The sequence below is a fragment of the Anoplopoma fimbria genome, chromosome 12, assembly GCF_027596085.1.
Source record: "Anoplopoma fimbria isolate UVic2021 breed Golden Eagle Sablefish chromosome 12, Afim_UVic_2022, whole genome shotgun sequence".
Lineage (NCBI taxonomy): Eukaryota > Metazoa > Chordata > Actinopteri > Perciformes > Anoplopomatidae > Anoplopoma > Anoplopoma fimbria.
In genome coordinates, this window is record NC_072460.1 from 19,722,127 (window position 1) to 19,748,319 (window position 26,193).

Sequence of the window (26,193 nt, forward strand, 5' to 3'; positions counted from 1 at the left end):
CGGACAACCACACTTCTCTAACCCCCACTTTTCTTCTTTCTCTCAGACGCAGAGCACGAATAAATGTGCTACTTCCATTTTCAGAGAGAGGCTGTGCCGTATTGCTCTTCTCCTGCTGTGAGTACGTGCAGTGCACATGCACACAGGTGCACATTCTCTACTTGGATTAAAAAGCGACTCAAAATTTTTTGTACAAATAAAAGACATGTTTTATTGACATAGAACAACATTCATATTAATTTAAAAATGTACAGTTTGAATAACAAAGTCAAAATATGTTTTGGTCAAATTTTAAAGACATAAAAAGAAAAGAAAAAAGAAAAACAGACGCCATTTTAATTTAAACATAGGTCATTATTGCCCATACTGAACAGTTTCTGAGACTGCTAAAACAGACGCAGCATTTTTAACACTGAAATTTTCCCAGGTACAATTTTTTGTTGGCCTTTGCTGAACATAGTAAAAATAAAAAATAAAAATAGGGTGTTACACCCTATTTCAATGTGACACAATATTATATTCTTTGGTTTGCAACAAAGTTTTTTTTTTTCAGGAATACATAAAAACTTAAATATCGTACAAACCTCCTCTATGTCTGTTGATGCACATGTGATTGTCAGTAACTGTCTGTTTCAACTTCATTGATAGCAGCCAAACACAAATTGCACCATATCTATTTCTTAAAAATCCCCTCAGGCTCAGCTTTGAAGACAACCTCCTCTATAACAGTCATGTTATTGTCTGAATATATTAACACAAATATCACATTGGGAACATTAATTAAACTCCATGTAAAAGTCTTCAAAAGTTGTATTTTGGTAGATTGTAATGGGTAGTGTGGCACTGCAGACGAAACCTCCTTGATTCAATTTAGCTGAATCTGTATAGTTCCTGGAAATTCAGACAACACCACATCAGCAGATTTTACAGTCCTGAATAAATAACAAAACCACAACTGATGGATGAAAAAACTTTTTTCTTATGCAAAAAACAGAAATGATGCCCTTCGACATTAACAAATTTCTTTCCTGTAAAATCTGAGATGGTGGGGAAGTAGGTTGGAGGGATTTTGGCAGTGACTGAGCTATTCCACGGAACTGTACACATCCATATGCTAAAATGGGATTTCCATTTGAGTCACGGTGTTCCCATTCATCCTTTTGCTGTATTTTGCATTTCTACACGTGCCTCCAAACAACATGCTCACTAATAGGCGTGGCATAGGTTTCATTCAGTCAGAGCACATTGCTTTGCTTTGTCCTCCCCATATCATGTCGAAATGCTTTTTTTTAGTTTGTTGTTGTTGTAGGCGAAGCTTCTTCACATATCCTTCGTCTTGTGCAGCAAAACTTTCATGTTTGGCTTTGGATGAGCAGATGAGGGTTAATTTAATGACAGGGAGAGCTTTGGTTGGCATTCTGTTTGTTTGTTTGTTGTATTTCTATTCAGTCACAACTGCTAGTGCCCGCCTCCACTTCTCGACTCCCCAGTCACCCAGTCAATCATGATAAACGACGTACTCATGATCATGAAGATGAATCCAAGGGCAGCAAAGCAGGCGGCCTACAGGAGTGGAAGGAAATAAAAAGACATTTGTATCAACAAACAGTAAAAATACTTAAAAAATTTAGATTAAAAAGTTGAATTTGAAGTATGCTTGATAGCTGAAGGTACAACGCTGTACCTGAATCTTGGGTCTGGACCGAAATGCCTCCTGGTCTTCAGGAATGATACGGACGTAGAAGATTCCAGGTAGGATGAAGATGAGGCAGGGGGCAGATGTGGCTCCTGAAGATGAAGAGTGAGAACAGAGAAGAAGTGAGTTTATTTAATATTGTACACAGTCGCCTAAGTGATTACATAGTTTACAGATTATATAGTTCAGGCTGTCAACATTTGCAGCGAAGGCCAGACCAGACGGCCATTCTTCCCGTGCAAACGTACCGATGATGCCAAAGATGTCGCGGATGGAGGGCACGAAGATAACCAGCAGGTTGACCACGAAGATGAGACAAAATGCAATGGCGATGTGAACGAACCAGTTGAAAGGCTTTTCAGGGAACAGGATCTGGAGCAAGGCCCTGCGGATCTACAGAGGGAAGGAAGGAAAGAGGGAGGACGTCAGGTTTTATTTTACAAAAAAGATACACATCTGGATTTATTAACAAAGCTATATAAAAGTAAAAGTTGATCTTGTTTTATCACCTCGGGTAACTTTAGAGTGTTATAGAACGGCTGTTGAGTAGCCATGTGGAGGATAAGCTCTTATAAACTAGCTGATGTTTTAGATATTTTCCGTCAAAAGTGCCTGTGTGATATGAGGACGAGTGAGACCAACTTAGTTGAAAGTTTCATCTTAGAGAGAAACAGCATTGTCTGCCCTCTGTTCAGTAATTCCATATTAAATGAGTATTTAAACAATTTGGGGAATTCCCTAATTTGCTTTCTTGATGAGAAGATGGATACCACTCTCATATCTATCAGTTCAGTACGAAGCTGGAGCCACCAGCTGGTTGGCTTTGCATAGAGACTGGAAATAGCTGGCCGTCCTACCAGCACCTCTAATTCACCACAGGCAACCAGCTGAGGATCCAATTAAATAACACCCTCATAAGAAACACAACTCGATGCTTCAAAAGAAATGTTTGAACAAATTAAACAAAGGAGTCACAGTTGAGCCCTAAAGGTTCTTGTAAATGCATCTTTGACATCTGGACAGAGCCAGGCTAGTTAAATCCCTCTGGTTCCAGTCTCTATTCTAAGCTAAGCTAACTGTCTCATGTCTTCAGCTTCATATCGAACGGACAGACACAAGAGTTGTTTCATATCCTCATCTAACTCTCTGCAAGAAAGTGAATAAGCATACTTTCTAAAATGTTTGCCTATTTCTTCAAACTATAAAATGTTTATGGCTACAGCATGTGTTTGCTGATCTCCTGTGTCCTTATCATTCCTTATAATGTGGTGTTTTCCACCCAATAAAAAAAAACTTGAAAAGCTAAAACATTTTTAGTATCTAGAGACCATTCTGAAGTTATATTAACAGGCTATTTAAATGGAAACAGGTGGTTTTAGAAGACCCAGCACTGAAACAATAGAAGTCTTTCAGTGCCTTGATATATAAATAACATAAATGCACCCTTTGGCAGCATCGGTTATGTTGAGTACAGGCTACATTAGTAGAATTTTGGGTTCAGTTTATAAGTTCAGGATCTGCCTAGACAACAGGAAGTATTTAGGGGAAGCTAAAAATGTCAAATGTTTTAATTTCTCTCAGGCCTATCGAGTAATAAAGACTTTTTTGTCCCCAAAATAAATCCCTCCTTAAAAAGAATGTGTGAGTGCACACATGGTTAAACTCTGGATCCACTACCTTTAAGTCTCTACCACACTACCACTAGGGATCATCAATAATATTTTAATTGATACACAGTTGATATCTTCCACCATAACGTACGCATTTAATTTGCGACATAAATGTATGGTTATCTCATTAAAAAAATTAAATGACTACTTTTTATCTATAAGACGTTTTCATGTCAGACCTTTTCTTTAGAGAAATGTTTCATTACATTTTTTTATAAGAAGGCTTCACCATAATGCAGCAAAGTTCTTTTATATACAGTAATTATATTTATGCATTAACATGTAGTGAAGTTTTTATATGTTGATACGTCAATCTCTACAAATTAGTTTTAAGGCTCTTCATTAATCAATTCATGATATATCAGCAAATTAGAAAAAATATATATATTTTAAAAAACATAAAATATTCACAGAAGCTGGAACCATTTGGGCTGTCATTTTTTCTTTTTTTAAACAATTAACTGATGATCAAAATAGCTAGTACAATTATAATTGACGAGTCAAATATTTAACTCGTTGTTTCAGCTCTATATTCTATAAACCTCCTCTTCTGCATCTCTTACTTTTGTTATTATAGTAAGTGTCATGAATTAAAAATTTTGGAAAGTGTAAGGAAAATCATAACAATCGTTGTTATTATTCTTGTTGATAGATGTCTTACCGGAAAGAGAACCACGGGGACAGTCAGAGTGACGGCCACCAGCACGGCCACGCGCACACAGAGAACCAGGACATCCAGGTTGTCTACCTTACTGTAGGTGTGTAGCAGCTCGGACTCCACATTACCTACCAACAGAGAAACCCTTTACATATCTCATCTGGTCTTACCTCATTCACAACACTGGAAAATGCATATGAGCTCTTGGCACAAGTGACTCATTCATTTGAAAATCTTTCCATTCACAACTTTTAGAACCAGGTGACCTTTGATTCTCATGAGTAAACAGCTTCTTACCGTAAAAGGTCAAGTACCCAAAAAGAGCTGTTATCAGGTACATGACGAACATGGCCATGATTGAGATGTTGGCAACCGTCTGCATGCGTTTCTTGGTGGCACTGAGGTAAGGGAAAGCACAACAATGATGTTAATTTTCCGAAACTTTTGAGCACAGAATTTTGTGAAATGCTGACTCATTCTGACTTACTCTCGTAGCTCGGTGTAGATTGGTAGCACCTCAGGGTGGCAGACAAAAGCGAAGGCCAGGATTGGGATGGTGTACGCTGTCTGAAAGCAAAACATGGCAACGGTCAGTGAGCAACCTTACCAAACACGGATCAAATGCTTGTTTTATACCCGCTGTTGACATAATACACCTTAATGCTGTTGACATAATACGCTCTAGTGCAGAACATGTGTTAATTCATTTTCGTTGCTAACCTCTAAATAAATATACAGCTGCCGTTTCAGGAAACTAGACGCAGGTAATGTGTAAATGTTTTCCTCTGACCTGTGAGTTGGTGGTGAATAGTTGGGGTTCACAGTCTGTCTCGTTAATGGCAGTTATGTTAAGATATTCCAGTGGACAGGGGATGATGAATTTCTTGTAGATAACCTGAGGAGACACACCGATTGGTTAATCCAAGATAGATATTTTCGGAAGGAACAGGTTTATTCTATGTGTATTTGCTGAAAAGTTTAGACTCACCGAGATTACGAAAAACACCATGCAGGAGAGGGAGAACCCACTTGTATAGCCCAAGTAACCTGTGTTGCAATGATATTAAGATGTTTCAGAATGATTTATGGATTTACTGTAATTTCAATAGAGCACATGAAAGTGGAAACACAACAAAAAACGGGTAGTGGACACATGATACATGATGTAACGTGAGAGAGGATGGGGAATTAAAAAAAGAAAGAGAATGCTACTACAGAATGAGAAACATACCAAGGTGTTTCATGAGCGCTAGAGGAAGGATGATGAGAGCGCTAACAATCATGATCAAGTAGTTTCCATTCAAGAACCACTCTCTAAGAGACGACCAGACAAACGGGTGAAAAAAAAAAAAAAAAATCAGTTCAGCTGCAAACAAAAAACTGAAACAATACATGAGTTATTGTCAGAATAGCTCTTTGACACTCACCCTGTGTTATGTTGTCTACCGAGGAAAGCAAGAATAACCAGCGGCAGCTCAGACTTGACGATGAAGAGGTAGCTGGACATCGCTAAAAGGAAGAGAAATTCGCTCTTAGCACACACTTTCATAGATTTCAGACATATGAATGAAAGAGAGGAAACATACCTCCAATGTTGTGTACTGTAATGATGCATGCGGCCACGATTTTTCCCGGGGCACCAAATGCGCGATTCCCAAGCTGCTCATATGCCCGAATGCCTGGAAAAAAGTCATAAATATACAAATATTATAAGATAAGAATGCATGATCGACTATTTGGCTACGTTAGAGCTGTGAATCAGGTTTCAGCTTCAGTCCAAGCCCGAACCACAGCAGTAGTTTCAGGACCCAGCCGGCAAAAAAAAACCCAACTGAATTTCAATTGTAAAAAGAATATAATAAATAAATACATATTTTATTAAGTTAAAGTCAACTTTAGTCTTTTCAGTGTGGTATCAAACATTTGTGAAACAATCTCTGACATAAGCCTTCCCAAAGTAATAATAATAATATCACGGATTGGCTTACCAACAACCCCAGCACTTTTCAACAGGAGATGAATTGAATACGCAGACAGAATGGCAATGCATACCAACAGGATTCTGAAAAAAAAGAGCAGAAATTTGGGAAATGTAAGTCATTTAAAAATGTAAAAAACACGTCAGACATGTATCAATGCTCCCACAAACATACTTCTTCTTAACTGTGCTCATTATCTTGATAGATAAAGACAGAAAGAAGGGGGAAACTTCTTCAGAAACTAAACTCTAAAAAGCAATTACTGTGATTGATGTCTTTTTTTTTTTCTCTTTTATTTGTTTCCACCCACACCACTGAGTTTGGCTCTGAGAGGCCAGCGCTCCAGCCAATCCTCCACCTCCCCCCCTGCCACATAGCACAGGACTGATCCAGGCAGGCGTGTCTTGGATCTGATCACTGCCGGCTATTTTTAACCACTCAAATCTGATTTAGGGAAGCTACGCGTGTGTATGAGCTCTAATGTACATTCTGACAGATCAGGCTCCTTAAGGCGGCTGTTGTGCTTGTAAACAGTATCACACCTGTAGCTCATACAGAGAGACTCACAGAAAACAGAGCCCATCCCCTCTGTGGCCCTACGTCTAGCCTTATAAGGACCTTCTATTGTTTATATCCACTCTGTATCGACTAACACAAACTCAAACCTGATTCTAATGTTACTTGAATTCAAACATGAAGTCATGATTATTTATAAACCATTTAAAGAGCACTTTTCAAGCGAGAGGCACAAAGAGTTTACAGGGTGAGGAAGCTAAAAGACTCTGAGATACAAGCAGCAAACCTTTATACAACATAGTAGAAGATCTAAATTAAGTAAAAAACATACATATATACAGAAGTTAGCTCAAAAAGTAAAAGCTATCTCAATATAAAAGAATAGAGTTATTAGTTTTTAAGATAAACCATTATAAATAGCTCTTTAAAAAAAGTGAGGACCAGCCAAAATGATCTCATAATCTTTAAAAATCTACAACTCAAACTTAAACACAAACACACAACAAACTTACTTGTTTCTTGTAACCCAAAGGAGTGTGAAAATTTGGCTTTACCAAAATACAAGCTGAAATGGATAAATCTTTGGACAAGAGAGGACCATATAACAACTTTATATAAATGCACCTATGTGGGTAGAAACAAACACAAGCACACTGACAAATACAGCCAGGCACAACGTTTAGCCATAATGAGGACTGTGTTTGGTGTTTGCATAGACTCACAGAAAGAGAATGATTCCAGTGTTGGACATTGCAAAAGCCAATCCCAGAATTCCACTGCCCATAATGGCGTTACTGAGATTGAAGATGGACATGCCAAAAGAAGTCTTTCCCTCGAACTGCAGGAGGAGGACAACAGAGGAAGTTACAGAAACAAGTCTATTCACAAACAAAGAATAATGATCAAGTTCTGTATCTTATTTAAAGGCAGCAAGTCAATCAGACATTTTCTTTTTAAAGCTGAGCAAAAGCACTCACATCTGTAAAGCGGTTTTCTTTCTTGACGCCAATTTTATGTGGGAGAAACTCTTCATGTTCAGCCAACACATCCAGCCCATCAAACCTACAATGGGATAAAAATCATTGGTTGGAAGGAGCCAAAAAAAAAATACTGAAGGATTTTAAAAATACACATTTAAAATATTTTTTCCCAAACTTTTGCTGTGATATGTTGTCAATGTATCAGTAATTACTGTCATTTGTGAGTCTTACCCATCTTCCCTGCTGTGTCCATTTATTTTCTGAAGCTCCATTCTGATTGCTGGGGTTGTGACTTGAGAGATCTACCTTTTCCTGACTAAAAGAATCCTCCTCAAACTGCTACCTGGCAGGAGGGAAATAGAAAAAAAAAAACATTGTTTCAGGTATGTTAAATGCACAAATGTGCCCTTTACTTATGCACGGATAAGCTTGAATGTTCAGCTGGGATATTTGTTTTTACACAACATAACATTCAAACCTACTTCATGCACTGATCTTGCCAACTTTCCATCCTCTGTAAAGAAAACTTCAACTGGGATGACTTCAGCATGTCTCGTTACCTTTCATAGCGTCTGCGTGCACCACCTTAACTTTTACAAGTATAGACAAGATCTCAGAGTAGGAAAGGTGACATATGCACAGAATACTTTTATGAGATGGATGTAAGGTGGTGGCTCTGGTCTACAATACCATACATTTAGAGTAATGTTACAGTGGCAGATTGGCAACGGCTTGATAAAGGTAAACAGTTATTTAATCTTGAACAGAAGGGAGACGGCACTCGAGAAACACTGAATATGACTACAGTAAAACAAACAGAGAAAAGCTATGTGGTTTCAAAAGGGCAGACCTATTTATGAAGTCTTGAGACACGCGCCACTGTAATTTTTCCTGCATGCCAAGGGCAACAACAATGTTTTCTTTTGGCGATGTGAAGAAGTCCTTTTAATGCTGCTATATTTTTATAGTTCTGCTCCCTGCTTTAATTTATGAGGATAAAAAACAAATCCTGATCATATTCACCAAATAAAAATTCCAGCAAAAAGGGACACTTGGGATGTAAGTCCATTTAAAGCTTGACATGAAAGGCTTTAAATAACAAATGTTGTCAGAGGACTTATGTTGCTCTAATCTGTTGTGGGCCACACAAAGCTGGCATGGACGGACTCTGGGAATGAGCGTAGGTCTGTGCCGCTGCCATCGGGGTCATGGGATCCTTCACTTCTCCACGGGTCAGACTGCCCTCAGGATTTTCACATCTGACCCCAAAGGACACACTCACACTAGATTGCACCATTCCTTAAGAGTTTCACACAAAACTAGAATTTAGGTTATATCCTACGCCCATCAATGAACAGGCCTCTGGACGTACAATAATTCACACAGCTTGGTGGTTGATAGCAGCGGGCCACAGAGATAAACAAAGGGTTCCTGTGTAAACCTGCTATTTGGTCTAAATACAGGAGCCTTCTCCCTGCAAACTGGCCTGGGGTCAAGTTTGGTTAACTGAACTTTCTTTAGCTACATACCAAACAACTTTCCCATGGTCCACGGCCAATGGACCCAACCAACAAAGTAAAGGCCAAATGTCAGGAACATTCTGACATTTAGTTTTCACAAAAAGCCAGTTTTTGATGGATTTATTAAGGTTCTCACCACATTTCAAAAGGCAGATTTTACAAATGGGACATGCTTTGCATTCTCACATAGTGGGAGATAATGAAACTAGACAAACCTGGTTAACTAGAAACTTGTTCGAAGTTATATATTTCAACGGCCTGCGTGGGCAGCTGTTACACAGCAAAAAGAGTAAAAGAGGTTAAAAAATGAATTAAAAAAACATCTATCTGACCAACCTCTTTTTCCAGACAACCAAACCCATGACCTTAAAAAAGTGTTGTAATTAGAAAATATATCTTTATATCACATTAATCTATATAATAACCATGTCTATACCTTTTTAATTTAAACACAGTAGATATAACTGTAGCCTTACTATCCAGCAGTGCGTACCACATGGCTCCTGTCTGACGCAAGACCAGTTGGACCCAACTGTTAGTTAGCCCTTCCCTTCTCTTCCTCAACATCTTACACACACACACTCATTCTTCAGCAACTTACCCTCGTGGTTAAGAACAAGGCTAGTTTTCTTTTCTTATTATTAACAGAATAAATCCTAGTGGAAGTTTTTTCAATTTTTCAGACTGTCCCAATGTTTATGTATAGCTTTGTCCTTAGGAGTCTCTCCAAAGCTCCCTGGTAGTGAAGAGAGGAGAGAGTGAGAGAGATTAGAGGATAGGAGGAGTGAGCGGGAAGTAGGAACACCCATAGTTAACCCTTTGCTGAACCGGTTACAGGTAGAGTCACACTTCCAAACAGACTGTAGGGATCCACGCACCAGGTGTCAACACTGAACAGGTGTACACACACTAGTGATTATCAAAGGAAGTGAATTGCCTGTAGTTTGCAGACACAGCCTGCAGTTCATGCTTAGAAGTTATCCCAGGACCTCATGAAATCAACAGGGCTTCTGGTGTTCATACTGGAGACCGATCACCATGTCATTAAATACTATGCAAGTGGGAAGGAGGGACGAAGTGAGTGTCAACTGAGGGGGGCTTTGTTTCAGCATTGGCGGCAACTCACTGACAGTTTGCATCCTGCTGGATGTCACAGTGATAGTAATTAGCTTAGGAGATAAGTGCTTTTTTAAGATTGCCCACATGTGATTGTGCTTAGGAGTGGAAACATTGTGCATGCATACTTGAGCCAAAGCAAAACAGTAGCAACCAGTGAAAATGAACGTGACACATCAAAAGACCAGTTCCAGCATCTCAGAGGTTTTATTACATTCTGTAAAAGACATATCTATATTGCTACATCATATAAAGAGATGCTGTGCAGTAAACTATACCAGCTGAACAAGCCGGCAGAAACACGTGTTCAACCTCTTGCCTGTTCAGCTCAAAGACGACATTTCCGTTGGCTGATAAAGTTCAACTTAACTGAGATACAAGCTTTGAAACACCCACATGTTTTCTTATCTCAGCGTGACACAAACCCTTTACTGTAAAATGTCTTCTTTCTTGTTTTCATCTCTAAAATATCCTCTAGTGCCAGTTAACATAGATGGCAGATTTTTTTCTATACCTCTAATCATTTTTTGTTTCATTTTTTTGAAATATGGACATCAAAACAAAAGAAAACTTCCACATTTTGATAATTTTGTCACGTTCAGGCTATTTGTTGCAGTTTGTGAGAAAGAAATATCAGGATCAAGGTCCATACAAAGGGTTAATAAAATAATGAAAAGATCATCTTCTTCTGTCACCTTAAATGACCCCCAGTTAAACACGAGGTTTGGAAAGATTTCGAAGACATAAATACATATGCTTGTATGTGTCAAACATAACTGGACCAAAAATCAAACCATGAATCAAACGTTATTTTTGAAACAAATATTGATGCCAGCATTTGCAGCCAAGATGATCTCCAATTTCAGTGAGTCTGAACAAACTGCCAGCATGTCAAAAAAGGGACAGCATCAATATTCCTCCTCAGCTGAAAGTTTGAGCAGAAACCAGCTGAAACGAATGTTAACATTATCACCACTGTCAGTAGATAATCGGTGGAGTTAATGATGACTATTTATTAAGTATGTACCTCGCATGTATGAATGGCAAATTGTGTAGTGGCCCAAATGCTGGAGCATCTGTAGAGTGCTGGCCTGTTGGCCTTTTTCTGGTACTCACCGCTCTGGTAACAGTCAAACAGACGGATGTCCTCAGTGTAGACAGAAGTAACAGGGTAAAAGTTGAAACTTGTTGGCTGGATCACGTCAGAAATATGCTTCTCACAAAGCCATGCAGTTCACTGCAGCTGTAAGAGAAAGGAAAAAAACCGGGGGAAGGCGGGAGCTAGTAATTTGCGCGTTAAAAATTTCCTGCCATGTCACCTCCAAGCCACTCCCTGTTCCTGCTGACTGAGCAGGCCACACGTGGTCCTCTGTGACTTTATGACATTCTGTGAACTGTCTTTATATTCAGTATTTGGTCACCGTAAGCATTCATCCTAGTGTTTTGCCCCAGGAGCATTTAGTAATATTCAAGCTATGTTTCAAATGAAATGTAAATGACTAAAGCTGACATATAAAAACTACATCCTGATTTCAAAATACTGGCTTACTGGCCTACATTAGTGGTTTTAGTGTGGCTGTGCAGCTGGTAGTGTAACTTACTACCCCCGCCATCTAGTGGGGAGAAACACTAAGATGACCGAATCCATATGATGTGAAGCACTTTTATTCATCAATTCCTAGGCCAGTTTCATATGCTTTATACAGTAGCAGGAAATGTACGACTGCAACTAACTCTTATTTTCATAATTTATCCATCAGCCAATTAAGTTCACATATAATTCATAAATAATTGATTCTGTAAAATGTCAGGAGAAATTGGGAAATGTAAACCACAATTTCCCAGTTCCCAAGGCGATGTCTTCAAAATGCTTATTTTGTGCAACCATTAGTCCAAATATCTTAAAGAAATTCAATTAACAAGGATACACAAATATATATATATATATATTATATTAAGCTTTTTTGCTTGAAAAATGATAATGAAAATGTTCTGTCAATCAACAAAGACCAATGAAACCAAACTCAAAGTTATAGAAAATAGTTTTTTTTATTATTATTATTATTATAAAACCATAACAATGATGACACGTCCTTGTAGTAGTCTTACAGTACTTGTTAGAGTAAGAGGTTTAACGATGAGTCAGAACAAACAACTTCCACAAAGTAAACATGTCACTTCCCCTTGTCAACCCATGCAAAGAAATTACACCGGGCCTCGGGGTTGGAGGCATGTCCCTGAGGACGGGCACACACGAAGAACTGTTTTCCCATGTTTGGCCCCTCCTTTTTCACAGTACGGAGCACACAGGGTTCCCCGTGGGTCTTACAGGAGGGCGGTGGGGGCGGCCCACGAAACACTGTCCTCCAAAACCCCAAGGATGCCCCTTTCTTGACAGCTGGTTGTCCCGTGGTCGGGTTTGGGGTTAACAGCTTTGTCATCATCCGTTTCTGATTTTCCTCTGCGGTGCTGCTGGTACACAGCTGAGGTGAACCATCGTAGACAAGTTCAGCATCTTCAGGTACGCTGCTTGTGACTGAGAATGCATCCTTGGTAGGTGAGGGTGCTTTTTGGGAGATTTGTGAGGAAGTTACTTCGTCCATGCCGAGTGCTTTTTCACAATGCTTTACAGAGGCTTCAGTAGAAGGAACAGCATTTGTGTGTTTGGGTTTGAAAAAGGAGAGGAGGCTCCCCTTTGGGTTTGAAGAAGTCTTTACTGTCTTAGTCTTTTTCCCCTTTGGGACAACAGAGTCTGATGTTAATGCCCGTTTTTTACCGGAGACGTTTCCAGATCCGGACAGGTTTAAATTCTCCCTCCTTTCCTCCTCTTCCTGCGATCCAGGTAATGCTTCCCTCTGCTCAGACTGAGATGATTTTTGGTCCACTTTAACAAGGAAGCGAGAGAGTTTCTGCTGCTTGCCAGCAAACTCTGGCAGGTAGCGTGTACAGAGGGGAGGAGGCTTGGAGCTGGGCAGGAGAGAGCAGCTCAGTTGCCCCCACACAGGGCAGTGGTCCGACCCCTCCACCTCTGGCATGATGTCTGCTGCCACAAACTGCTCCTTGGCCAGCAGGCAGTCGGCGAATACGTAGTCAATACGTGTGCCATAGTTGGTCTGCCGCGCTCCAGTGAGAGTGCTCCAGCATGTGAAGGCGCTGGTGCGAGTTGGGTGAAAATGGCGAAAGGTGTCCACAAACTTTCCACTGTGGGCAGCATCTGATGAAGTTACCTCTGATTCTTCGTTGGGTTCCTCCTCTTTCGTTTCTTCTTCTCGTTTGCCACTGTTCAAAAAGGCATTTAGCCATTTCCTCCCTGGGTTTTCATCAAAATCATCCTTAGTAATGAGAAAAACAAAGAAAGGTAGAGTGTCATTATTATCAAGATAAGATAAGATAAGATAAGATAAGATAATCCTTTATTAGTCCCACAGTGGGGGAAATTAAGCATACATTGCACATTTGGCTGAAGCATAATGCCTATTCTTTTATATTTTTATTCCTTTTATATTAAATAAGTAGTTTGACTTTTTGGTGAAACATATTGACTTGCTTTCTGGCTGACAATGATACCATTCCATTACCAGGACACAGTTGGCTTTACATAAAGAGCGGAAGCAGGGGGAAACAGCTGGCCAGTATACAATGAAACCTTTTTTTTCACTTCTGCTTTTGTGCCAATCACGCACTTGAAATATAAGATTTAAAGCTGTTGTTTGGCGGATTTGTAACCTTTATTCAGAGCCATGCTAACTGTTAAATCCTGTTACATGTCTTTAATGCTAAACTAAAAAAATCTTCATATCTACCATATAGACATGAGAGTGGTATCAATCTCCTCTGACTCTGGGCGACGTATTGCAAAAGCATGATTTCATAAACGAGACCAGCAAAACATTCATATGACAGTATTTAAACTTTTAACTTACATTATCACTGGGGTCACAGTGGTCTATCTGCCGGTGAGATGTATTTATATCTCCTAAAACAATCACATGGCTGAAAAATAGAAAAGAGAAACCATTAACTCAGAATGTTTTAAAGAGGAGAGGGGATAACAGAGTAAGTTGCCAACACTCTCACTATACACTTTCCAAAATAAGATGTAAAAACTGTATAAAAATCTCACCTCCCATCTTTTACTACAGCTTCAGCCCGACTCTGAAGCAACTTGTAGAACTGCAGCTTGAACTGCTTTCGCTCCGGCTTTTCAGGGTCAGCCCGAGGACAGTATACATTGATTACAGTGACAGTTTGCTCTTTTTCCTGACACCTGTGGGGGTAAAAGAGAGACAATAAGAGACATGTACATCTATAGTTTAAAACTACTTTAGTAGATGAATTACACATGCATTGGAACAGCATCAACGACTTGCATAAATCTGGTAAAAGGACACTCTAAATTGATCAAAATCTAGCGGCTAGAAAAAGTTTGCAAGGGACATTCTAGTGCATATAAAGCTGCTATAAAATGTTGTAGCTGAACACAGATACCCAATACAGCAAATATAACATGCAAAAAGCATGTAATAAGAAAACCTAAAAGTAGAATATTTTTCTGTTACATGATTCTGTGCTGGGTGATAACGGCTCGTCCTTCGTTGTCCAAAAGCTGCAGCTCCTCGCTACAGAACTCGTTCTGGTCCCCATAGCATCCAACGGCCCCTTCGTGGTTGGTCAGCAGACCCGTGAGACCCTCCTCAGCAGCAAATGGAGTGGCACTGTCTTTACAGTAAGTGGCGACCCCTGCGCTTGTCAGGAATGGGAGGTGAATTAGTTTATGTAAGATAAGATAATCCTTTATTAGTCCCGCAGCGGGGACATTTACAGGATTACAGCAGCATAGAGGATAGTGCAAACAAGAGACATAATAAAGAAAACAAGATCAAAAATAAGTATTATAAATAAGCAAATGAGCAATAAAAAAAAACAGTAAAGAATGTAGTTTATTGAGTCAGCACTGCAGCAACTTTACAGCATGTGCAACAATGGGCAGTGATATTAATAACATGGATCTTCTGTTGCTCTAATAAGTGCCCATTCTGTGAAGTTTATCATGGCAATGATTTTTTTTATTCTACCATCTTTTATGGGTGAACTTAATATAATTGGAAGAAAAAACAGCTTATCCAAATACACAAAATGAATTATGACAATGCAATGTACCTGAATAACCGCTGCGCCCTCGACTGAAGCTGAAATAAGAGTTGTAGCCGTCAACAATTGCAGTTCTTTCATCAAGCAAGTCTCCTGTGGTGGGGGTGGGGGAGGACACATTTTGGGTTTAACTTGTATTGCTCTCATATCAGACTTCTGTGACTTTATGATGCATGACTTTCCCGACTTACTTGTCACTTTTGTTTCTTGGACGCAAATAATGTCCGCGTCCAGTGAGTCAAGAGCCTCTTTAATGCCTCCTCTGAAAGTCCTAATGCCATTTATGTTCCAGGTGACGACCTTCATTGTTATGGATTGGTCTTTGCTCTGCAGCCAGCCAGACCACCATGTGAACACACACCCGGAAGTAAAACGGAAGCAGCGACGGGCACGAGCGGAAGTGCCTTTCTTCACTAAGCTTTCATTATTTGTTGCAATTTTTTTTTATTGCACTGGTGTTTAATTTTATTTTTAATGTCTGAATATAAAAAACAACGGCTTTTTATATTTTATAAAAAAAAAAAATGAAATAAAGAAAATGTAACGGTGGTGTAATTGCATTGCGCCGTTGCCTAGCTAGAGGGGGTAATTGTGCTTTCACGTTTTTCGGCGCGCTTTTGACACCAGACCTCACTGTGCAACCTGATAACCGGGGTGGGAGTAAGCGAGGCGGCTGCTCAGTCACCTGGGCCGGTCCCCTTGGCTACTGTCGTGCGTAGCAACCGTTGCCGCTGATAGATCCCGGAAGGAACGTTAGCGCGCAACCAGCGAGCTTCATCTTTTTGAACAGAACCAGAGGGTGAGTAGCTAGTTCGGCTAACGCTCGCACTGCTTTGCTAGCTGATTAGCTTGTCTGACAGGATCCGAGTGACGTGACCACAAGAGACTGGTAATGTTAAGCCTGTGTACAGTTAACCAGCCACACGGCTAGCTAGCTTTCTTTTTATTTATTCAACTCCACTTAGCTAAGCTAGTTTGCTATCCAGCTAGCTACTCCAGCTAGCTGTCGGGGCCGGTGTCGTCTTAGTTTTTGTGGTACTATTCACCATCTGATTTAAGACACCAGCCTTATTTTGTGTTCAACGTTATGTGTGATGACAAATATGAGCGTTACATCCTCAAATGTGTTCCCAGTCGATGCTACGGAGGGCTAGTGTGAGGGCCAGGAGGGACAGATGCTTATGTGATGCATCATTTGGCAGCGGACGACCGGCGGATGGTGTTTCCATCTTCGGTCAAAGGAGAGGACACGAGGAAGTGAGGGAGGGGAGGAGGAGGAGGTGGAGTCTGCCCCACCCAGTCCATACAGGGTGTCAGAGGATCCTTAATCCATATGGTTTCACGTTGCTTGGGAGGAGAGCACTTCAACCAGCTGTCATCACTATTTCATCTTATTCTGAATCAGAAGGATGTTGCAACCCAGTTTAATAGTGACAGCCTTTTAACTGCGGGGAGTTGGGCATTGGGCATTCATTGGTGCCAATCTTTCCATGTCATGGGTAAAGTGCCAATTTAAAAAGGGAGAATATCAGCTGTTGTAGGTCTAAATAGTAATTATATTATAATAGTTAATTATATCTGCTAACTAGATATTTACAAGGTCATTTATGGTTTGGATTAGAATTAGAGTTTTCCCATTCATTCAAGAAGTACTACCCTGAGCCTTCCGCTTAGCACTTATTGTATTAGTATTAGTTTGTTGCACTTATTGTATTCGTATTAGTCTGTTTCTGCACTGTACTTTTGCTCTGGTTTATGCTTTTAGATGCTTGTTTAAGAAAGGAGATGCACTTATGACTTCTGGTGACTAGTAGTTCTTTTGAATACCTATGTTGAATACACTTATTGTAAGTCTCTTTGGATAAAAGCGTCTGCTAAATGACTGTAATGTAATGTAATCGATCAGCAAGTTAATCTTACCCTATGCTGTTTGCTCATTGGTGTAATAATATGATTTATAAAAAAAAAAACCTCCTTTCAATCCCGGCCATTGTTGTAAGAAGTTTACATGCATGATAATAGTCTTTGTGTTTTGCCTTTTTTGTAGTGCGGAGTAATGAGAGTGGGGGAGCGAAGGAGGCAGCTGTCCCAGTAGAACATTGGCAAGTGGGAGGCCAAGCAAGAATGCTGGAGGCAGATGCAGACCCAGCAGGTGCAGCAGTAGAGAGGGAAGAAGAAGAAGGAGAAGAAGGAGAAGAAGGAGAAGTCAAAATGGGGAGCGGAGACTTGAAGACCGAGGTGGTGCGGCTCACCCTGGAGCTCCAGGAGGCCACAGAGGAGAAGCTCCAGGCAGCCCGCTATGGCCTGGTGGTGCTGGAGGAAAGTGCTGCTCTCAAGATGAAACACAGGCAGCTGGAAGAGGAGTATGAAACCCTCAAAGGGGAGCTACAGCAGCTCAGAGAGGTAGGAACACCTAAGGCCTTCTAGTTATATTCAGAAAGCATTAGGCTTGTGAAGTTGTTGTTCCCCCAGCATTTCAAGTATCATTTTCTGACAGTAAATGAACACAACAATGGTTGCAAACTTTTTGTATATGAGAAATGTGCAAGCAAATGTTGCATTCCAGTTTATATTTAACAAGATGCAATGGAACAGTTACAATCCACATTTTTATTATTTCACCTGCATTCTTATTGTACATCATTGGTTTTGTAGAATTAACTGCAGTCATATGACATTGATGGCAAAATGTAAATACTAAAAAATAACCACCCAGCCCAATTTCAATAATTTGAAAAAACAGCAAGTGCATATAATATTTCAAAATTGGGGAAAAAATAAACAGTACTCCTGCTTTGAAACGCTGATGGCATGTCCTACGCCGAATTGTGGGTGAGGGATGATTACGTATATACAGTTCAAGACCACAGGAAAAGCGCCAGCTTTAAAGCAAGTTTTACATAGGTAGAATAAAATTCCTGGTTTGTCATGGGATGTCATTGGGCTAAAAAATGCTTTTTCACCATAGACTTGCATTTAGAAAGAGATGTTTGTACCTCAGTGAATAATCTTTTTTTTTTTTTTTTTTAAGGTTAATCGACTTGAATAGACATTATTTTAATCTTTGGGTCCTAAAGAATGTAAAATGCACTGATAGACAAATCAAGAATAATTGACCTTCTTCTGTTCATGTGAGTTAGAACGAGGCTGGACTGAGGGCTGGCAGGCAGATTAAATGAAAGGCTAGTGCTGGAGCTTCCTTGCATTGTACCGAGTAGTCTTACAAAGATGCCATTCTTGTCATTTTATGATGTGCCAGTGACATATGATATGGCATGACTTGATAGCCTATCCCCACATTGCATTTGGGTAACTTTGTCTGTCTACTACCACAGTAACAGTTCTGTTACAGCTGTGACCTCATGTTTTACTTTCAATGAAGAGGTTTGTGACGGCACGCTGAGTCATTATTGCTCTCATATGTCATCTGATGCTGATGGCATCAGAAGGAGAACACCGTTAAGTGATTAGGACAACTTCAACAGCATGTCAGCACATCTGGTGCTGTTCACCGTACATTGATTTTGATACTGCATTGCATTAAGGATTGAATTAAATTAGCCCTGAATATTCAAGTTAAAAGATGGACCAATATGTCAAAATGAGATTCTGATGCTCAAACTTGTCCTGACATAATGCTGAATGCGTTCATATTGTTTACGGATTTTTTACTTTGTCATAAATGCACCGAATGGGCCGTGATGTATTCAGTATTGGTGAAAAAGGCTTTTAAAACTGGTTTATGTAAGAAGGTAATCCCATAAAATTCAATCCTTTCATGTGGGCAGATTTTTAGTTAAGCAAATGTCCCATCCACCTGTTTAAATTGAGATGCTTGAAATCCTGCTCACAAGCAGTTGGATATTTAGCAATGACTTTGTGGCAGAATTAAACTACAACTGGTTTAAAGCTCTTTATGTCTGAAGGTACGTAGTGGTACAGAATTCCAGCAATTTTTCATAATCTGCATAAACCTCATATGTTGGCTGTTTACTTACCTAGGCTTTGGCAGGGGTTTAACAAAGCAGAGCGGACTCATGTGTTGTGAATTAGCATCATTACATAACCACTCCACAATGATAAGTCATGCGTGATTAGTAGCATGTTTATTTAATTTAACACCTTGTTTGATAGCTCTTTCATCTGCAGTCAATTGATGCATGATATGACAAGGCTTCTGATTATGGCAAGCTGTGAAGGAAGGATTGGCTGCTTTTTAAGTGTAATGCTTTCCTTATAGTATCACAGTAGATACAAATAGTGTTGAAGCTGCAGTTGAGGTGTGAAGAGTTTCTTGTTACCAACCTGTATGCCTGTAATCAGGTTGAACATGAATGTTGTCAGTGAAGTCCTATTTCCCTTCCTTTGTTGAAGATGTCTACCCTTCTTGCCTGGATGAGCACCACAGCATAAATTGATTCGTCTTTCAGCACTGCGAATGTTGTTCCAGTGTGTCCTTTTGACCCTTTTTGTTTGTGTAAAGGCATTTGCAGATTCTGTGAACAGCCAGAAACGTGCAGCTGCTGATGGAGAGTGCCGGGAGGAGAACCTTCTGCAGGAGACTGCCTCTAAGGAGGCTGCCATGGCAACCCGCATAGAGGAAGTCCAGGCAGAGCTCAAGCAAGCCCGCCTTGCTCTGGGCAATGCCCATGCAGAGATCGATAGGCTGGGGTCGGTGTCTACCCAGCTAAAGAAGGTATAGCGGCTCACTCAGTACACCTGCACATTAGCGTTATACTATATATACTATCAGTTCCCGTCTTGTGATGATACATCGGATGGAACCCTGAATCACTGTTGGATATATTAGCTCATTCCCAAATTAGAATTAACTGTGCATAAATCTGCCATTTGAATGTTGTGCTTTGCACCGATTTGACAGTGGGTTGTTTTCTACAGGAGTGCGAGTGTCTGGATGCCGAAAAGGGCCATCAGAGGGATGAGATGAAGGAGTATAAAGTACGTGAGCTGCGCCAGTTGCAGGACAATGGCGAATTAGAAGAAGAAAACATATCGCTGCAAAAACAGGTGTCGGTGCTCAAGGAAAACCAGGTCAGTTATCACTCAAGCTGCAACTTTACCAAATACATGCACGTTCTACCTGTCTGTAATTGTGACCGAATAGATGGATGGATAAGGAATAAAAACCGTCGATATCCAAGATGGTAAAATTGAACATGTCTGTAGAAATGTTCAATTAGGTGGGAAAACATTCAAATGAACATTGTGCCATAGTACTGTCCCCCCCCCCACGCTATCATATGATCATTGTTGTAATGCATTACATTCACTTTCCCTGCATGAGAGCAAAACTGCTTTGAATGCAAAAAATCAATAATAAAGGATTATCTTATCTTATTTCTGGAAAATGAAATAGTTCTTGTCTTGGATCAACCTCTCTGTTGTCAGTGACTTCTCAGTTTGGCACATCCAGTTAAACAATTCTCTGGCAATACGCAGCAGGAAATAAAGAACAAATTATAGTTGTAAATAGCAACCAGTAATTTCACGAGTTACGCACTCAATTTCAGAGTATTTTTCCTGTCCTGGATGGCTTTGAATGCTTTGAGAAATGATGTGTTGTGCCGGAAATGTATTGGGCTTAGCTGAGAACATCTGTCAGATGTTGTGTAACAGCCAGCAACTTGTAGACCAGATAAGCTTCAAATGCTTGTTAATGGGTGAGATTTTTGGTTCAAAAGGAACCATTTGCTTATTTTGGAAAACTCTTGCTTGTCCATGCAGCACAGAGTACAACAACAGTGTGGGTACAGTTTTATCAAAGACATAGTACCCTCAGAGCAGATTAAATATCATTTTTAACTCATGCAAGCTGGACGAATTTATTAAAAATAAGCATACCTTCCAAATGCTTTTTACATTTTCTGTAAAATGTGCTAAACATTTTGAACAGCATATGCAGTATTCTTGTCGTTGTTATATTACGTAGTTATGCCACTGCAATGGTTTGGATTCTGAGGGTGTGAGACAAGTGTTTCCGTCTGCTGATGTGCTGTCTGTGTATGTTGCCAACACAAACTGTCCATGACTAGTTCTAAATGTAGCCTAGACTTGTTAGTTTTTCCATGATCCTTTAGTGGACTTTTAGACAACATCTAGGCTTGCCTGTACAGCCTCAGAAATCTTTTTATGTTGTTTTACACGAAACCTCTAGATTATCTTTAGGTCTCTCAGTCATTCAGCAGCAATTTTAATATAACATGTTGCTCCTATTTTTTCTTCAATTTACATGTCTTGTTATTTTACGGATACTGTGGGTAAAGATTAAGTAAGGTTAGAAAATAGAATTTAAACTGTACAACAGTGGGAGGAACTGTAGGTATCCATATTGTCACAAACTGGCTCAGCATATGTGACAAGGAGGGGAGACAAGTCAGATTGAAAGTGATAAATGAAAGGATTTATTATCACTTAAACAATCATATTTACCAATAGCATGAGGTGTGGAGAGTAGTGGCATCAGTGGTGAATGTAGTGCATGGATGAGTTGAGATGTGTGTGTTGCTGTTGAGTGTAAAAGGAAGCCATCAAAAGAACCAAGAACCAACAACCTGTAGCAGCGTGGAGCCTAGGGGAGAGAGAGAGACAATGAGACCAGGCTGGCTTATATCACCTTGGGTAGAGGCCTAGCCAGGTGTGAGCAACTTGCCCTAACGACCCTCGCTTTCAGCCAACTCCTGCAGGAAGTAATCAGCTGCCGAAAGGGAGGGGTCGTAACACCCCCCTCCATAAGAACGAGGTTCCACCTCGTGTTATACATCAAACAAAGTGTCAATATGTCCCAAACTGTCATGGTTCATACGTTACCAATAACTGACAGTCAGTACCGCACTCCCTCCAGGCTGCATCCTCCAACACATCCCTCCATCCTCACCAACCCAGCAGCCTTGGTACCAAAGGAGCATTTTAAGGGAATGAAGAGCCGAGAGATGAGCAGAGGAGAGCATGGAAATGAGAGACAGCATGAATAAATAGACTAAGGGTCCACAGGTGCCCGAGACAGGGCATCTGCAATTACATTGTCAGTCCCCTTAATGTGTCGGATGTCTAGGTTATATGGCTGCAACCACTAACATAATCCTTAAGTTTTGGAGGTGGATCCTCTGGCAAACAACCATCTTGCAAAACTGCAAGTGGGCCACGCACTTTATGGCCAAACACCAGCTCATTCGGGCTGAATCCAGTACTTTCCTGGATAACTTCGCGAGCTGCTAACAGCAACCAGGGCAGCCCACCCCCCCAGTCACCCGACAGTTCTGTACAATAAGCTCGCAACAGTGATTTCAACGTTTGGTGGAAACGTTCAAGTGCACCCTGACTTTGCGCATGGTAGGCTGTTGATTTGTTATGCTTGATGTGTAATTGTTTAAGCACCTGAGCAAACAGATGGGATGTGAAGTTGGAACCTTGGTCAGACTGTATGACTTTGGGGATACCAAACACTGAAATGAACTGAGTCAAAGCGCCAACCACAGCTTTTGCTGTAATGCTGCGAAGTGGGTAAGCAGCAGGATACCTGGTAACCTGACACATTACAGTCAGCAAATATGTGTGTCCAGATTTGGACCGAGGTAGGGGCCCCACACAATCAATAATCAAATGCTCAAATGGCTGTCCAATGGCGGGGATCGGCTGTAGAGGAGCAGGTTTAACAACCTGGTTTGGCTTGCCAGTGATCTGACAGGTATGACACGTCTTAACGAAAAGAGCAACGTCTCTCTTTAAGCGTGGCCAGAAGAAATGTTGCAATATACGGTGGTAAGTTTTACGGACGCCAAGATGACCTGCCACGTCACCATGTGACGTCTGGAGCACTTTATTGCGACTTTTTGTAGGGACAACAACTTGGAAGATTGGCTCTCCTACAGATGCATCACCATGTGACAGCCACTTCCGAACCAATAGCCCATTTAGGAGGAAATAGCACTGGGCAGTATCCCTCACCTCTGATGCTGGCACAACTTGGTCAAACAGCTCCATTAAAGAGGAATCAGCCTTCTGTTCTGCCACTAGCTCAGCCTGAGAACCCGCTAACTGGTCAACCAGCAAAGAATCTGGCAACTCCAAACACTCTGGCTCCACCATCCTCTGGGCATCACGACTGGCAGCACGAGTGATGGCACAGGCTGGGAAAATGTCACCTAAGGGCAGTGGTGTCACAGAGGGCTCTACTGCAGTGGGGAACGTAGGGGGCTGCACTACATTAGGCTGACCATCGGCCCACACCTTGTCACCAGCCAAATCATTCCCCAGAATCATATGCAAACCCTCAATAGGCAACTGGGGACGAATACCCACTGACACCTCCCCCTGAACAAGACCACAATTTAGAGCCAACCGATGCAATGGGACCGAGAATGGAACCATACCCATCCCCTGTGTGATTACACATCCACCAGTATCAGTCCTGGATGAAAATGGTAACACAGACTCAAGAATGAAAGAATCTAGTGCTCCAGTATCTCTTAGTATTTTAATGGGAACCTGCACCCCACCTCCTACCAAAGAGACCCATCCATCTGAAATGAAAGCAGAGTAGTCAACCTGAGGAGCTACCGGCTTAGTACAAGCCTGCACTTGACCTAACGCCCTGCTCTCAGATGTTATAACTGGAGCAGCCATAACAGCAGGTTTCACCTGACCAAAGGACCTCCTGGCTTTCAGCGCTGGACACTCCTTTTTCCAGTGCCCCCGTGCCTGACAGTACCTACAAGTGTCAGAATTTACTACTGAACTCCTCCCACCCTGAGTAAACTTTTGCCGATCTGCCTCGTTAGCTGTTTTTATCTTAACTGGCCTAGAATAAATGTCACTTCTATGACCAGCTGCTCCCGTTGTGTCACAGAAACTTCTGTGTGTTAGAACATACTCATCAGCCAAGACTGCAGCATCTCTCGGGGTTTTTACCTTATGTTCAGTAATGTAGGTAGCCACCCGCTCAGGTACAGAGTTTTTAAGTTGTTCCAGTACCACCAGGTTGCAGAGATCATCAAATGTAACAACTTCAGATGCTGCACACCAGCGGCTAAACTGGGAAGTCAAATCACGGGCCAATTCAGTGTAGGTTTGATTATCCCGCCTCTTCCTAGATCTAAAATGCTGGCGATATGCTTCTGGCACAAGTTCATACACTTTTAACACTGCTGCCTTCACTGTGTCATAAACCTTACTTTCTGATACACTTAAAGCAGAGTAAGCCTCCTGGGCCTTTCCAGTCAGAACACACTGTAACAGCATCGTTCTGTCTATGTCTGGCCAGTCTCGAGCATCTGCTATCCTCTCAAACAGAGAAAAAAATGAATCTGGATCAGACTCACTAAACCTGGGAAGCAGGCGGAGATTATTAACCAGGTCACCCTGGGAAGACTTGCCCCCTGAGGCCTCAAAACTATCCGCTCTCCCCATATCTGAAAGTTTACCCTCTCTTACCAGCTGTAGTTGATGCTGTTGCATTTCCAACTTGGCACACTCAGTTTTATGCTTTATAGTTTCCAACTCTACTTCCTTTTCAAATTTCAACCTCTCCAACTCTAACTGCTGTTTTAACTGCAACTGCAGCAACTCCTTCTGTTGTTCAAATGTTAGAGCTCCAGGATTAGGCACTACACTAGTCACTGGACTGCTAACTGGCTGCCAGCACAAAACTCCAGCCTCAAACAGACCATCCCTTAAGCAGGTCTTCACACTCTCCTTTAACTTCTTATCTGGAATGTCAACTTCATAGTGCTCTGCTATCCTAAGAAGTTGTTCTTTAGTGCACTGCTCTAGCAAAGCCTGTGAAGGTTCCTGGATGAAACTCTCCACCAGGGAAGCCATCCTCAAAAACAAATCAGCCTAACAAGTTACAACTCTTGACTGAGACACGCCGAAAACCCAAAACCTGAGGTAACAGGTGAACAGGAGCCCCACCCCTATCCTGATGTTAACTACAACCATTAAAACTAGCTAACTAACTTGCCCTAGTCTTCGTGCAGTTAATGGTGGGGGGTACTTATGCACGCGAAACCAGCGGTGTGAAGAAGGCAACCAGAGGACTGGCAACCCTCTCCCAACCCTAGAGGTGCTCCCGAGCTAATAGCTCTACCCACCTTCGCCGCCACCTAAATTGATCACCACGAGTCCCCTAGAAGAACCCGCTACCAAACCTAACAGGGGGTAGAAACTCCTGCTCCAACAGATACCAACATACCCCAGGTAGGGCTAACCGCAAAGCCCCAGTCAAATCTAATCACCTTCACCACAAACAGAAATGGACCAAATACCTCTCCTTTAATTTCCTACAAGAAATAACCAGCACTGACAACAACCTGACATTTCCCCTCCCAGAACAGTTGATGATTAACCACAGCACAGTCAGCTATGTCCAACAACAAGTAGTGTACACTCCAACAAAGCAAACCAAAAACCATTGTCTGCAAGAGGAGGAAGCACACACCAACCTAAACCGGGCCAATTTACCAGTACAGTCAAAATTTAAGCTATTTTAATCCTAGTACTGGATCCCGGACGAGCCCCCACTTGTCACAAACTGGCTCAGCATATGTGACAAGGAGGGGAGACAAGTCAGGTTGAAAGTGATAAATGAACGGATTTATTATCACTTAAACAATCATATTTACCAATAGCATGAGGTGTGGAGAGTAGTGGCATCAGTGGTGAATGTAGTGCATGGATGAGTTGAGATGTGTGTGTTGCTGTTGAGTGTAAAAGGAAGCCATCAAAAGAACCAAGAACCAACAACCTGTAGCAGCGTGGAGCCTAGGGGAGAGAGAGAGACAATGAGACCAGGCTGGCTTATATCACCTTGGGTAGAGGCCTAGCCAGGTGTGAGCAACTTGCCCTAACGACCCTCGCTTTCAGCCAACTCCTGCAGGAAGTAATCAGCT

The 26,193-nt window shown here is 41.2% G+C and overlaps 3 protein-coding genes across 8 annotated transcripts in view; 1 reads left to right on the forward strand and 2 right to left on the reverse strand.

Annotated features, from left to right (window-relative positions):
• Nucleotides 1–210: 210 nt before the first annotated feature.
• LOC129100184 (sodium-coupled neutral amino acid transporter 3-like) lies at nucleotides 211–11,383 on the reverse strand. Of its 5 annotated transcripts, none has more exons than XM_054609749.1 (16): nucleotides 11,252–11,383; nucleotides 7,731–7,838; nucleotides 7,497–7,581; nucleotides 7,242–7,357; nucleotides 6,013–6,086; nucleotides 5,611–5,703; nucleotides 5,452–5,533; nucleotides 5,256–5,338; nucleotides 5,013–5,071; nucleotides 4,815–4,919; nucleotides 4,512–4,591; nucleotides 4,322–4,422; nucleotides 4,028–4,152; nucleotides 1,945–2,089; nucleotides 1,685–1,788; nucleotides 211–1,563 (listed from the first exon to the last, which is right to left on the reverse strand). In XM_054609749.1, exons 2-16 carry the CDS (start codon nucleotides 7,769–7,771, stop codon nucleotides 1,459–1,461), a joined length of 1,398 nt encoding a protein of 465 aa, XP_054465724.1. In that variant the 5' UTR covers nucleotides 7,772–7,838; nucleotides 11,252–11,383; the 3' UTR covers nucleotides 211–1,458. The 5 variants fall into 5 exon arrangements, with proteins under 5 accessions (XP_054465724.1, XP_054465722.1, XP_054465727.1 ...); XM_054609747.1 differs by having other exon boundaries at nucleotides 7,731–7,842; XM_054609752.1 differs by lacking the exon at nucleotides 11,252–11,383 and adding an exon at nucleotides 9,621–9,750.
• Nucleotides 11,384–12,224: 841 nt separating this feature from the next.
• apex2 (APEX nuclease (apurinic/apyrimidinic endonuclease) 2) lies at nucleotides 12,225–15,648 on the reverse strand. The gene is made up of 6 exons (XM_054609727.1): nucleotides 15,478–15,648; nucleotides 15,296–15,379; nucleotides 14,695–14,875; nucleotides 14,259–14,402; nucleotides 14,059–14,128; nucleotides 12,225–13,467 (listed from the first exon to the last, which is right to left on the reverse strand). The coding sequence occupies exons 1-6, from the start codon at nucleotides 15,590–15,592 to the stop codon at nucleotides 12,310–12,312; spliced, it is 1,752 nt and encodes a 583-aa protein (XP_054465702.1). The 5' UTR covers nucleotides 15,593–15,648; the 3' UTR covers nucleotides 12,225–12,309.
• Nucleotides 15,649–15,904: 256 nt separating this feature from the next.
• Nucleotides 15,905–26,193, forward strand: part of zgc:162200 (uncharacterized protein LOC558638 homolog) — a 20,485-nt gene continuing 10,196 nt past the window's right edge. Inside the window, exons 1-4 of one of the 2 annotated variants that reach the window (XM_054608846.1) lie at nucleotides 15,905–16,085; nucleotides 17,334–17,689; nucleotides 19,770–19,982; nucleotides 20,186–20,338. In XM_054608846.1, the coding sequence (XP_054464821.1) occupies nucleotides 17,411–17,689; nucleotides 19,770–19,982; nucleotides 20,186–20,338 (645 nt within the window). In that variant the 5' untranslated portion in view covers nucleotides 15,905–16,085; nucleotides 17,334–17,410. Of the gene's footprint in view, nucleotides 16,086–16,142; nucleotides 16,176–17,333; nucleotides 17,690–19,769; nucleotides 19,983–20,185; nucleotides 20,339–26,193 lie in introns of those variants that run through there. The other variant, XM_054608847.1, reaches the window with a different exon arrangement.